Source organism: Manis javanica, chromosome 2, assembly GCF_040802235.1.
Source record: "Manis javanica isolate MJ-LG chromosome 2, MJ_LKY, whole genome shotgun sequence".
NCBI lineage: Eukaryota > Metazoa > Chordata > Mammalia > Pholidota > Manidae > Manis > Manis javanica.
In genome coordinates this window covers 167487927-167502189 of record NC_133157.1, presented here as the reverse complement: position 1 = coordinate 167502189, position 14263 = coordinate 167487927, and the positions used below count along the sequence as shown (strand labels likewise).

General features: G+C 44.2%; 1 protein-coding gene across 15 annotated transcripts in view; it reads left to right on the top strand.

The window, feature by feature from the left end:
- PAG1 (phosphoprotein membrane anchor with glycosphingolipid microdomains 1) overlaps positions 1-14263 on the top strand; it is a 142233-nt gene that overhangs the window by 104465 nt on the left and 23505 nt on the right. For 8 of the 15 annotated variants that reach the window (XM_073229761.1, XM_073229754.1, XM_073229758.1 and 5 more), the window contains 2 exons: positions 12126-12332; positions 13914-13965. In XM_073229761.1, coding sequence (XP_073085862.1) covers positions 12208-12332; positions 13914-13965 — 177 coding nt within the window. In that variant the 5' untranslated portion in view covers positions 12126-12207. Of the gene's footprint in view, positions 1-11939; positions 12007-12125; positions 12333-12368; positions 13715-13913; positions 13966-14263 lie in introns of those variants that run through there. The other 7 variants (XM_073229755.1, XM_073229753.1, XM_073229762.1 and 4 more) reach the window with 3 other exon arrangements.

Here is a 14263-nt window from a genome sequence, read left to right as displayed (position 1 = left end):
GGCAGACAAGTGTGAAGTCACATTCCTGACACCATGTGCAGTATTACTTGGAAGTCCCATTTTACATTTTTTAAGTCATGAATAGTTTTAATTTATGTTCCGTAACTATGTGTTTCTTTTATTAGTAAAGGTAAATTGAGTGACTTGGACATTCAGGAAGATGTGGCTGGCATCTTTTTCTTGAGCTCACACAACACGTCGCTCAGACGTGCCCCTCCCCATCTGCAGCACTGCCACTTTACCATGGCCACTCTCCTACTTCTTAATTTAAAGGCTTTGAAATGTTTCTTCAAAAGAGGTTGAAAACCCAGCATAGAAAACTGAGGGGTGGGGTGAGGGATGTCAAAGCCATACCCTGATATTAGCTGTCAACGTGCAATGTGAAGACTTCTCTTGTTCTCTGCTTTCCAAAGGAGACACAGATTGATGCCGAGTGACCATATGACTACCTAACATACAAAAGTGCTCTGAACCCAGCAGGGGAATAGGGGTACCTTTAAAATATTAATGTTAATGGGCCCATATTCTAGGTCTCTCCAAAAAAGTTCTTAATACCATGGCATAAAATGTTAGGTTCCAAATGTGATCCTTCAACTTAGAAACCAATGTGACTTTTAAAATATGAAATTCTTCAAATGATACAAAGACTGCTCTAAACACAGCCACAACCCATAACTTCCATTTTATTCATAATTTACAGAGAAAATGGAAAATCTTGAGGGAGAAGACATGATTTTCATTAGCTATGAAGATTTTCAAAATTGCATTTGTTTCAGTTCATTAGGTCTGATAACCACATTAGCTATGTGATGTTGTAAGGAGAAGCAATGCCCTGCAGAGACCACAGGGTGAATTTCCTGAGTTTCACTGTGTCTACCCACCTGGACTCTATACAGGACTAGATTTTTCCTTTCACAGGATGAACCTATGAAAACAATACAGCATATAGAAGCCATATTGACACAAGGTTTCCTCTCGCCTTTCCTAATTCCATCTACAATGGTTCCCCCAGCCAGATGCTGTAGGGTTTGAGTCATTCTGAAGCTCTGAAGCCTTGATGAATAACTTCCAGCTCACTGGGATTCCCCATTGGACTCACAACAAATTCTGAGCAAAGAGTTTTCAGTGAACTACTTATACTTCAGAATCACTTAGGATGTGTGTTAGACAGATTCCTGAGATCCCTTCCAGCTACCTTACATCAGGATATCCGAGGCTGAGGCCTGGGCTTCAGCAGGTGTGGTGAAGTGGGGCTTGACAGATTTCAGAGGGCTCTGTGCCAGGGCTGGTGCCCTCACACGGCCCAGGAGGCACGGCAGGTGGGGCCAAAGAGGGGGCCTGGAAGCTGTGCACTTCAGTTCGAATCAAGACCAGTTACTCAGTAGAGCCACTGTCAAAACACTCATCCATTTAAATAGAGAGGATATTCTCTCATTCAGAAGTGAGATACTGACCTACCCTGTCATATCTCTACTCAGACCTTACAGTTTATCCCAGATTACCTTTTATATCTAGTCTAAAGTGTTTTGGGCTCTCTGGGATATTAATGGCCTTTGTAATGAACATGAACCTTTTCCAAAGAATGTGACGGGTTCTGACTGTTCCACGGTTAGTCACGTCAGGCCATGTAAGAACAGGATCTCTATCAGTGTTGATACTCTGTTACACCTATTTCTCCTACCCTGTCAACATAGTTTTACCTTCCCTAAATTGGGCAAAGCAGGAAAGGAAAATGAATGTATTGAATATGTAGACAGGTACATACATAAGCCATTCTTAAATTCACAAAGTACCCCATGGATTAAGGTTAGCTGTAGACAGAGTGGTAAAGCAGAAAAAACTACTAGAAAAGTCCCCCATGTGTGCTCCCCTTGCCAGCCCGACACCCAGTGCCCTGCACGCTGGCCTCAACCCTCCCCCCTCCTTCCACTCCCTTCTCCTCACCAGCTGACTCAGTCTCTTCCAGCCATTGAGACCTCCGTCAGATTTTAAATGCACATGCCACCTCTTCCATGAATATTTGTTTTTTAAGCTTTGCTTTAACTATAAAGTGAAGGCAGTTTCCTCCCAGTTGGTAGGAGGGGGCAGGGCTTTCTACAGGTACCTTCCCTGGTCCTTGAAATTCTACAGGTCCTCAGAGGCTGATTGACATTGACTGTGATCAAGTGCATGCATGGAAGTGGTTCTTCCCACCCTGAAAGCATGCAGAGGCTGTCTTTGAAATCCTAGACACATCGAGGACAGTTCTCAGCTTGAAGCTATATCCGTCCAAGGGCACTGCAGCGGTGTCAGGGCCCCGGCACCTCTTCCGCCCAGTCTAGCAGAATCAAACTAGAATGATTGTGATGAACTGTTATTTCTAATGCAATATGGGAGGAGTGAAAGGACTGTGGCTCTTTTCCTTTCTGATTTCACATGTTTGGAATTCAACAATAAATAGTTTTTCATCTTTGAACAAGATATAGATCTGTATTAGAAACTTAATTCTATTTCTCCCCTTGCAAATTAAATTTTGCAATGGAATTGCAGAAGACCAGTGAAATCTCACATTCCAGGTGTGATTAAAAGAGGAAACAGTGTTTGACACAGAATAGGTATTTAGCAATTATTTGTTTAATGAATTACAGTGTCAAAGAGTGAAACACACTTTGTGCCTTAGTGTCAAAAGAGTAAGAAATAACATCAGAGGTATTAGGCAAGAAACCAATGAAACCAACCCAAAGAGCTGGCCAGCTTTAACGACAGAGACAGAGGACTCCAAAATGTTCTGTCACAATTGGAGTCTCCTCAAGCTAATCAAGACCTGAGATGGGAAATCAGATAAATCCTTTTCAGACTTGCTGTCTCTGTAAGATTTTCCTGAATTGGAGCATATGCCTTTAAGAAGCCTCAGAAGGTTCCAGCAGCTGCCTTTTCTCTCGACATTACCTGTGTGTGTCCATCTGCATGTTTTGGATTGATTTTGCATTTTGTTTAAAGGCTGTTATAAATAAGAGCTGTAAATGTCTGAATATACAACTAGATGTTAATGAAAACAGACTCGAGTCAGCCCTGCAGCCAGTGTGCGGAGGCGGCTGTGCCAGAGGCAGCTGTCGGGATGGTTCCTGGCGCTGGACGCTGACCGCAGGCCGCCTGTGACCTCTCCTCCTAATGTTCTCATGACTGGAGTGGCTCGTCAGGTTTTCCCTTGCTGTGCTTTCCAGGGATTTGAAAGTATTGATCACACGGAGAATTTCAGGTTCTTGCTGGGTCAATATTTCCATTTGGATGGAAAGTCCAGAAATTTTTATACTTAAGTAATCACCAACTGCTTTTGCCAAATGATAGACTCTCACAGCTGGAAAGAAGCCTTATAGGTGACCTCATTTTTCAGAAGGAGAAACTGAGGCACTTGTTTTATAATGTGGTGGAAGAAAACAGAGCAGACCCTGGGTCTGTGCCTCCACATACCAGTGACGGGTCCACTCATGGCCATTTCATTAGATTCTGGACTGGAAAAGAAATGCCTCAGGTTTGAGCACTCATGGGGGAATCAGGAGGGCCCTTAAGACACAAGAGCTCCGACCTCATCTTCATGTAACTGGGAGTGAGATGAAGGCCAAGTTTCAGCACGAGGCTTCTGACTGGAGGACCCTACAGCCCCAGTGGAAGGAAAATGAACCCACTGCACTAGTGCTACTTCACATGTGGTCCTCAGGCCAGCAACCCAGACCTTACCTGGAGCCGATGAGAGATGCAGAATTCAGAATCAGCACCTTAACCAGATCCCCAGGTGTTCTGAAGCTGCACCAGAGAGCTATTCTAGAACAGTCTTCTCAAATTTCAGCATGCATCACAGTCACCTGGAGGGCTTGTTGAAACAGATTGTGGGCCCCACCCCAGACCTTCTGATTCATAAGCCTCAGCGAGGGCCTAGGATTCTGCATTTTTATCAAGTTTCCAGATGATGCTGAGGCTTCTGGTCCAGGACCACCCTTTGAGGAACTCTGTTCTGCAAGATCCATGACCCTGTTGCTCCTCTATGAGGAACTTGGGGTCATACCGCTTAAGTCATCTGCACCCCCTCCTGGCAGAAAGCCGTGAGGACAAGCCTTGTGAACCTTTTTTTTCAAATGCAGGTTCTGACTTCTAATGAGCTAGTCATGCTGACATCCCCTAGCCGTGAGTAGTTATAACACCAGCAAGTAACCTGTGAGGAGAATTTTTGAAGATTTTGATTCTGATTTTTAGCAGTCAACAAAAAGTATTTTGCCTGCCAATTTTACAATATAAAGAATTCTTAGTATTTTTAAACTAAGTAAAGATGAGAATTACAGGTGAGAATTATGCATGAAGCACAGGGCAGTAGTTGAGCCAGCCTCTTGCCAGTAGCCAGATGAATATTTAGCTAGCTGCCCTTCCACGCAGAGGCAGAAGTTCAGGGGAAGGTGTGGCAGAGACCGCGGGCTGGCTTTATCTAACTCAGCTGCAGCTCACAGTGAAGCCAGTGCTACCGAGTAGCATTTCTCTGCTCCATTACTTAAATTGCCATCTAACTCTCAAACTCTACTTCCACCGTGAGAGTGTGCTTTTCCCAGAATAAGCACCCTTTGCTGTGCAGTGTCAGCGAGGCAGTGTGGGCAGGGCAGGGCTTGGTCAAAGCTCACTGGGGTGGGACAGATTTGGGGATGTAATTCGCTGTGCAACCACAGTCCACCCAAGTGTTAAAATGAATCTAATCTTTCAAACACCATGAGCCATGAGTGAAGGATTTGAGAGGCATTTATGTCACATGGTAAATTGCTGAATTTCCCTCAGTGAAGAAACTGAAATTTGCTTTGGATTAAGTCTTTTACTATTTAGGAAAAAAAGTGGCTGAATCACTGTGAGTCAGAAGCCAAATAAAAATAGGTGCAAAGCAGAGCTTAACAGAGCAGGACTGTCAGAGTCCGAGTCTTAGTGTATCGGCCTGTGTGGAAACAATGAATCCTCCCAAGACCCCAGTGAACCTCATGGGGCAAGGGCTGTAAGACCCCTGGGTCCCCTGGTCCGCTGGGAGGAAGACCCCTGAGGAACACATGGGTGGGAAAGAGCAGTGAGTGTATCAGCAGAGAATGAACCTTCTTCTTTTTGGTGCTGAAAACAAGTCAGGAGAGGGGGAGGTAAGAGGCCCAGAAGCTGGGGAGGGCCCCACATCCTCCCGTCTGCTGCTGTTCCTCGTGCTGGGAGATTATGAGCATGGAGGGGACGGCCCGCCCCCTCTGTGAGAACACACTGCTGGGCAGTGTGCAGAAAGTGCTGGGGACACTGCGTCTGGAAACCTAGAGCTGTGTGATCCTAGACAAGGCAATTAACTGACCTTCAGTTTTCTTATCCATAAATGGATTCACACCCACATCAAAGGTCATAGAGATTAAATGACATAATGTGTAGAAAAGTGGCTGGTATATAGTATGTACTCATTTAGGTTTTTTCAGTTTTTTAATTTCCAGCCTTTGAGTCAAAACGGATAAGTAATGTGCATCTTAGAACCTGGGGCACCCTGAGTAGAGGCAAGATAACTGCATGATTTCTGGAGGCAGTTCCACAGAGATCTACCTCCCAGGTAGTCTGATAAGCACACTTTTGTAACTCCTTATGTCCCCATAGCATGTCAACATCATTTGAGGAGGCTGAGAATTTTCTTCTCCTAATTCTTACCATCTGTGAAGGCCTGGTCAGTATCCACCTCTTCTAAATGCCTCTTCTCCTCTGACCTATTAGCTCATTCAACTACTAATTCATTCAGCTTACCTATTAAGTGCCTCCTGTGTGCCACACTAATGCTACAGGTGTGAACCAGATAGGTCGTGCACAGTGCCTCCTCTTGGAGCTTAGACCAGCAGAGGGGCCACACGGAGGGCCTCAACATTTCAACTGTGAACAATGCTATGAAGGAAAAAGCTTGTCAGAAAAGAAAAAAAAACAGTGGTGGGGGCTAAACTAAACTTGGGAGTAGGGGGGCAGCATCAGGAAAGCAACTCTAAGGAAGTGACATATATACTGAGACCTGAAGGGCAGTTAGGAGTCCATAATTTGAAAAACTTGGGAAGGAGGACCAAGAATATTTAAGTCTCTTCTTTCCTTTGATAAATATAGGCCCAGCCCCTTATGAGAAAAGGAAGAGGAAAGTGTTCCTAGGAGCTGGAGAAGGCCTCAGTGTCGTTGCTGAGAAGGGGTCAGACGAACACTAAGGTTGGGGGTATGTGAGGTCGTCAGTGCTGACAGGCCTGCCGAGGCTGGTGTACAGAGAAACCAACTTTTCCAGCGTTGTGACTTTTCTCAAGAGATGTTCAGCTGCTCCAGTGACAGTGCGAGAAGCCAGATGGCTGTGTTCCTTCCAGAGTTAACATTTTGCCTTAAGACACACTTAGCTTATTTTTTAACTGTTGTCTTGGTGTTCATTTCTTTTATTCTCCTTCTCTCCCTTACCTTATAAATTATTAAACTTGTACCTGGAGAGCCAACTTGGGAATCTACTTATCTTTCTTCCTACAGAAATAAGTGTTCAAATAAATGTTTCTTGACTGGCTCCTATTTTTCAGCTCTTGTAGAAGCTGAGAATATGGGGGAAAATGAGGTGGATCTATCCCTGCCTTTAAAGAACTTGTACTGTAGATCAGATGAGCAGACATGCCCGGCGGGAAGCAACAGATCCTACTGCCTTGCCCTGCACACTTTCTGGAGCATGCCACTAAAACCTGACTGCACAATGAAGTCCTTTTACCTGTGTTCCTCACTCTTCTCTAAGCATCAGTCAGTACCTCCTCCTCCCCCTTGTTCCCTCCTTTTCTCTCTTGAGATTTACCTTTAAAAATAAAAAACCCTGGGAATTGGTTTTCAAGTCGGATATGAGCAAAAGCAGCCATAGAAGTTATTCCTTATGTGTCAAAGTTACTTACCTTTTGGCTTTTCTGAAGGCAAAACCAGAATGGTGGTGGCCCTTTCATAAGCAATTAACTATAGATTGTAGTATAAGTTTAATGTATTTCTTAAGACAACTGAAAGCCACACAGACCCCTCCCCCATTTCCTGTGTGGATCAATAGGTTACAAAAAGTAATCAGGTTATGCTGACAGACGGCCTTAAGGATTTATAACATGCTCTTAGGATGAGTGCCTGCTCTTCTGCCCTCAGCAGCAAGCTTCCTAACAGGGTCCGTTTGGTGCCAGTGGAGCTTCCCAGGGTCCTTTCTCCCGTGCTCACAGGTGGTGGGCTCCCTGCTGCTGCTGCAGACGGAATGTCAGGACATTGTCCCATAACGATGTTATGATATGGTTCAAGAAACTGAAGCACGAAAATCTCACCACGGGGTCCTTTACCACTTTCTCCTCTGTGGGTTTATTTCCCCTGACTCAGAGGAGAGAAACAGAAAGCTTTGCAACGACCCTACTCGGCATAGAGACTTTGTGCCTTAGCTGGGGGCACAGTAACATTTGCCTGGTGGTTCCCTGTATTCGAGCAGCTGGTTAACTCCCATTCCCACGAAGGTCAGTGGAGCAGGCCGGCCTGTATCAGAGCCCCTGTAATCTGAAGAGAAGTCTACCTCGATTAACTATTACAACTCTTTCAGAAGACTCAGAATTCCTGTGAGAGGTTAACTGAGCGTTAGCATGTGCCTTGCACAACAGGAGCCCAGCAAAGAACTTCGCTCCTCAGCCATTGTGAAATTTGTTTGATTCATCTATAGCTCACAAAGTGTCGTTTTACCACATGGTTCCACACCTGGTAATGACCCCGAAGGGGGACGTCCCACCAAGTAGGGTCCCTGACCTCCTATTTCGTCCCATCAGTGAGGGGTCATGAGTGGAGACGGGTTCAATCACGCATAATTATGAGTGGCTCAGGAAAGCTACAAAATGGCAATGATTATCATTACTGAGCTAAGCCTGCGTCAAAGGAATTACAGTGTCTGCTTCTGGAGCTAATCGCAGCCATCCCAACTCATCGAAGTATTATTTACAGAATTTGCCGTGATCAGAGCACCTACCTTTCAATAGTGTTTGGCTAAAAAAACAGACAGCTTGCATTTGGTGTGCACATTTCATCAATTTCATCTGGTTTTTGTTTTCTTTCCTGTTGGAATTGATTTTGGTGGCCGATAGTCTAGGCTAATGAAGAGAAAACACCAAGCTTAAGGCAGGAACTGCATAACGGACTGGCAGTCCTTGTGGAGCCTGACAACTGGGCTGAGGAAGAATTGTACTGCCACCTCGTGGTCCAACCTGGTACTCGCTTTTAAAGTAAAAGGCCATTGGGGTTTTTTCCTACTGATTGAATCACTTGAGTAAAATCATGAAATGAATGAATATAAAAGGATAAGAGATTATGGAGAAAACAACTTTGTCCAAAACATTTTAGTCCAACATAAGTATCCAAGCCAACTCCTGAGAGGATCCCCAACAGAAGTACTATAACCTGAAGTCCTTTAATCTCACAAAGGATCTTTCTCAGGACCAAATGACAAGACCCAAGAGCAGTCTGAAATAATGTAAAATTGGGGTGGAGGTTGTACCATTGCCTCTTTTACAATATCATACATTCATGTTAAATTACAGTGTTGAGCCACGATTGTACATCAATGCAGCCAATAACAAAGTCTGTTCTAAAACAAAAAGCGTTGATATACTAAATTAATTTCATTAATATTAGGTTCTTCTGCAACTCACCTTAGTGGGACACTTGGATGCCATAATAACTGTTAGCTGACATACAATGGCTGGTCTTCCTTTGTCCTAAGCTGGATAACTCAGAGTATTTACACATATGGCCTGACCACAGAATATTTCTTAAACTTTGAAGAAAAAATAATATCCTATAACTGAATCCAATTTATTAAGTTAGGTAAGAACAGGGCTGAGAGAAATAGGCTTAGATATCTCCATGAAAAAATCATGAGAGATCGCCCCGAATTGTTCATATAGTTCTGCTAATACAGAGCAATTCTGGATACTCACAAAATAACTTACCTGATACAGGAATTAGCAGAAAATAAGGCAGTTAGCCTTGAATTACCTTTTCCACATGGAAGCTGGCTGGTGAGGGGCACAGTGTGTGGTCTGGAAAATGCCATCATTGGCCCAGGGCCCTTCCTCCTCAAGGTGATTTGTACTTACCAGACACTGTGCCTCTTATCCTCCCCTTCTATCACGAATCTTGAGAGAAGCCTACCAGCCGCAGGGAAGGACACTGATCTCCCCACTGCTCCAGTGAAACTAAACGGAGGGCCCCTGAGCACTGCCTGAAGCGCGGTGAAACCTGTGTGTGCATGAGGGCCCAGCCTTGGGGAGAAAAGCCATTCCACTTCTTGGAAAGCCGGGACCATCCAAATGAGGCCTCCACTCTCATCCCCACCAAGAAATAAGAATATGTGCATCTACCCATAGTGGGGGGAGGGCAGTCCTGTAGACAAGCCACCAAAATTTAGGAAACAGATGACCAGTGACAGAATAGGCAGGAGAATTATGGGAACAGAAGTCCAGGAGAAAAGAGTAACAGGGGCGTAGACCTTCCTTAAAATGGAAATAATGCCACCAGGGAGCTCTGCTGTGAGGGTCGAAGTTCACATCTGGGTAGACCCCACCCACTGCCAGGCCCCTCAAAGGGCAGCTGCTGCCATGCCTGCCCCGCGTGGCGCTGGTCCTCCTGCATGCCAGTTTCCGACGAGAAAGCTGCCCCAGCAGTTGGAGCCCACACCCTAGGTAGTATACAGGGTACCCGCCTCAGAAACATAATGGTGATCATTCTTTTCATTGTGAGGTTCTTGTCCACCATGAGAACTTTTGGAAAAAATATTTCAGTGACTATTCAACAAATTCTGGTTGAAGGGGAGTAAGCCAGGAGTTTCACCACGTTTTGTCTCTGAGTTATATCCTTTATTCAGGAGCTAGTAATAAGCTACTTTCATCTTCTTTCTCCCACACTGTTCTGACAGGCGGGCACCCCACATATTTCATGATAGTCTATCTGTTATCTCCTGTTAAGAGAGCAAGAAAAGAAACGTGTACCGAAATCGAGAGAGGTGCTACAGATCCCACACTAGCATGCTGGCTGGAAATCTGGCTTTTGAATAATTCACACAGCAAACTATTTTCTAGGAACCTGGCACTTTATAAATAGACATTGATTAAGTCTGTTGTATGAATGAATGGGTGAATGAACGGAGAAACAAATGCCCCAACAGAGATCTTTTGTTTGCACTTCCTAAAATGCGTTATGCTTTGGACCTGCATTATAAAATTTTATTTCATATATATTCATAGGTCACCATGATTTATGTGCTTGCTTGAATGTATTTTAATAACTTACTGTGGTGCCAGTTTGTAGTCTAAGCTTAAAGTGAATTATTCATTTCTTCAACAAATCTGAAGAGAAGTGGTGGTTATTTCCATTCAGTTATAGCTGCCCAGGGCAGACGCACAAAAGCAATTTAACCACCCATTACTGTGTGTATGTAGTGTTTACAGGCAAATACATACCCACATAGGAAGAAAGAAGTCCTATATTGCACAGGAAGTTGTACATTTATATATTTATAGAGCATTAGGAAGTGTTTGTGTTGATTCAAGGGCCCAAGGAAAACAAGGGACTTCTTTATCTCCTAGGATTCTCTCTGCATACATTGCAGATACAGGTTTCTTTTCTCCAACTTCTTATTTTTCTTCAACCTTAAATATTCAGGTAAATGTGATGTGTTTCACCTGGAGAAAAGTTGGTCCCGTTAAACTACCTTTGCTAAAATGGCTTTTATTCTCCTTTTATGGTGCCCTCCTGTTTGCCACCAGCTGCCCAGATGCCCATCTGATGTGAGCACTCAGTGATGGCTAAATATAATGACAGCTCTTTCAGTGAAGCAAATGAAAATGTAAACATTGGCAGTCTTTTTCAGGAAAAAAAATTTTTTTTGAGTTCTAATTCATGATCATAAGACAAAAATATTTGCTTACTTTATTGATGAAACTTGAAAATACGATTAAGGCTTTTAAGTTAGAATGTTCTAGAACTGAGCAAAGCAAATGTTCTTTAATAAAACAAGGGCCCTCTGATGATGTAATAATCATTTATTTGACATACTACTAAATTTTTCAAACTCTACACCTCTTAAAACATTTTGCAAAACTAAGTAACCAATTTCATTTCAAAGCATGGGAGCTAGAACAGGGAACAGCAGCCCCCAAGGAGAAGGAGCTTCCCTAGGGGCTAAGACCACAAGCTTTGGGGTCAGAGACATCTAGACTCGCATCCTCTCCCTGCCCTTAGCACCTGTGACACCCCAGAGTGACTTACTCCATGTCTTGGCCTTTCAGCTTCCTTGTCTAAAATGGGGATCAGCATGTCTTCTTCACAGGCTGGTGGCAGCGATTAAATGAGGAAAGCATATAGCAGAGTCTAAGGCACATGCCAGGTACTAAAATGTACTAGGTACAGCTCTTAGACTTAATTTGTAGTTGTTTATAAATAGACCTTATTTACTGCTAGTGATGTATTCTTAGCACACACTTTCGTCCTTTTTTTTGAAAATGTACTTATTGAGTGCTCACGGAAGCTCAGTGAAAGCCAGTGAAAGCTCACTGAAAATAAACACTCACGTACTCAGAATACATAACTTTATGAAGGTGAATATAATGACATGCTATTTCATTAATTATACTGACCTTAAACCTTCTCAAAGAAAAGCAGGTTTAGGGAGCTAGGGAGACAAGTGGGAAAGATATAAACTATAGTTTTGTGAAATTTGTAAATGCTTTACAGTCTTCTGGGGGAAAAAAGACTGCAAATAAGCATTTACTTATTTGTTAGGGAGTACTTGGAATTTTACTTATTTGAACACTTTAAGAATCTGTCTCCAACATAACAAAATAGTAAGACCTCCTTTGCCTCAAACATCATGCACTTGTACATCCCCACTTTATATTTTTCAGCGAGGAAAATGAAGGCCTAGACAGTGGAGGGGACTTTCCCAGAGCAAGGCGTTGAGTGGAGCCCCAGGTATACCACACACACCTCCCTGACTGCTCAGGCCTTCCTCCCAGCAGGAGCTCATTACAAGATGCCTGCACTTTCCAGTGAGGTTTGGCGAGTTTCAAACCACATTGGTCTCTCTGCAGGAGAACACAGCCCTCTGCCCCCATGTCACCACCTCTGAAGGGCTGACGACTCCATCAGCTGGTGCCCCTTCCGATCGCCACCATGGGGCCCTCCGGGAATGTGCTGGGCAGCGGACAAATGCACATTGTCCTATGGGGGAGTTTGGCGGCTGTGGCCACTTTTCTCCTCATCACTTTCCTCATCTTCCTGTGTTCCAGTTGTGACAGGTAAGAGCCCAGGCATCTCCTGGAACCTTGAAATAACACATTCCCTGTACCCAGAAGGCTCTTTATATAAAAAGCCTCTTATAAATGGACTCACACTACACAGACACTCACAGAAACTCATGTGTTTAGCTTAATTCTCAGCTGCCAAGAATCCCAGGACATTTTTCATTAGTTAAATGAAAATCCATATTTGATTCTGCCGGGGAGCAACTGGAAGAGCCCTGATATATGAGACTCCTAGAATGAACTTCCTGCTGTTCTTTGGAGCACAGCCTTGTCAATATTTATCTTGTCTTTTTCCATCTGTGGATATTTGAAAATCTAAGTATGATGTCCATTAAAGCTATTCTTTTTGCTGCCACTTGAGAGTTCCTGAAAATTTTTGCTGTTACATGGCTTTAGACAGCTCGTTTTATTAAAAATTTGCAATCCAGAACTGCAGTTTCTTAAGAAACAGATGAGTTTTTTTCCTACAAGAAAGACACGTTGTATATGAAATATTCATCCTGTGATTCTTAGAAGTATGTTTCCTCTCCCTCTGTGTCTCCTTCACACAAAATATCCATAACCCACCCTCCCACCTCCCCAAAAAAGAGATCGTAGCTCAGAGAAAAGCAAAAGCCAGGAGTCATTTTCCAGGCGTTCAGACATTGTTATGATCCATGCAGCCTCCTGGTGGGTCGGCTGCTGGACGCCTGTGCAGACCAGCCAGCCCTCTTTCAATCCTTCCCAGTAACCTCAGAAGAGACTCAACAAGTGTCATTTTAAAGCCTCGATGTGGCTTCCTAACCTGAAGTCTCTGTCAAGAGGGGAAAAGCTGGGCTCTCCAAACCCAGGTTGCCTTCTAATCCCTGCCCAGTTATGGCCCAGGCCTCTATGGCTGGGACAGAGTCTGGCCAGAAAGATGAAACAGGCCAGCAGAGAGTTGGCTCCCCCGGGGCCCCGGAATGTCGACTCTGTAAGTATTTACACTCCCACTAGGTGTCACTGTTGCCCTACACATATATGGGAAACATTTTCTAGGATGGCTTTCTTTAGTCTGTCCTGAGTAAAAATAAATTCTATTTTTACTCGACAGTCCTGGACTTTTCCATAGACTGGAAGTACATATGACTCATCCCGAGAGCACGTACCCTTTGAGACATGCCAAAATTTGCATTTTCTTTCCTTATTTTTTCAATCCCATTGCAGTGTGTGACTGCAAAGCCTGAGTTAAAAGAAGTAGAGATAAATTGTCTAGATTTTCTTAAAAATAAAAAAAATGGTGAGGTTATAATACCTTTCAGAATTTTAGATATGAACAGTCTCCACTTGGGAACCTGCGTCAGCCCTTCTGTTGTGAACGTGTATATTCTCCTCGGAGGACAGGGAAAGCCGGAGAGGTGAGGGTCCCTTGCTGCGGCCCAACCCCTCGTGCCCTGCTGCCTGCAAAGCAGTGATGGAGTCCCTGTCCGGTTTTTGCTTCTGTGTCAAAATAAGTTTGGTTCTTAAAAGAGAGATTTAAACCTTAATGAGGAGTGTGTGTGTTTGATTTTGGATTGCACATTTGATATTACAGCAGCGTTTTCTTTCCCATATCAGAGAAAAGAAGCCAAGACAGCACAGCGGGGATCACGAGAGCCTGATGAACGTGGTGAGCCGTGTGCGTGTGTCTGCGTGTGCTCTAAACGTCAGCCGCCCATCTAAGCATGTTCCCCAGCTTATGACCTGATGGAGACTGAGGGACAGAACTCAGCCAGTTAACTGGCTGCCTGGGCTGGGTCCTCTTTCTGAAGGTGTGGGTTCACCTGATGGAGGCCTGTGTAATCAGCCAGGGTGCTTGGCAGAGTATCTGAAATGGATCAGCTGTGCCACTGCCCCAGAGATCCTTAAATAGCTGCAGCCTACTGCAGGGATGGACCTTTTTTGCGTCTGCCCAGCTGCAGCTGGCC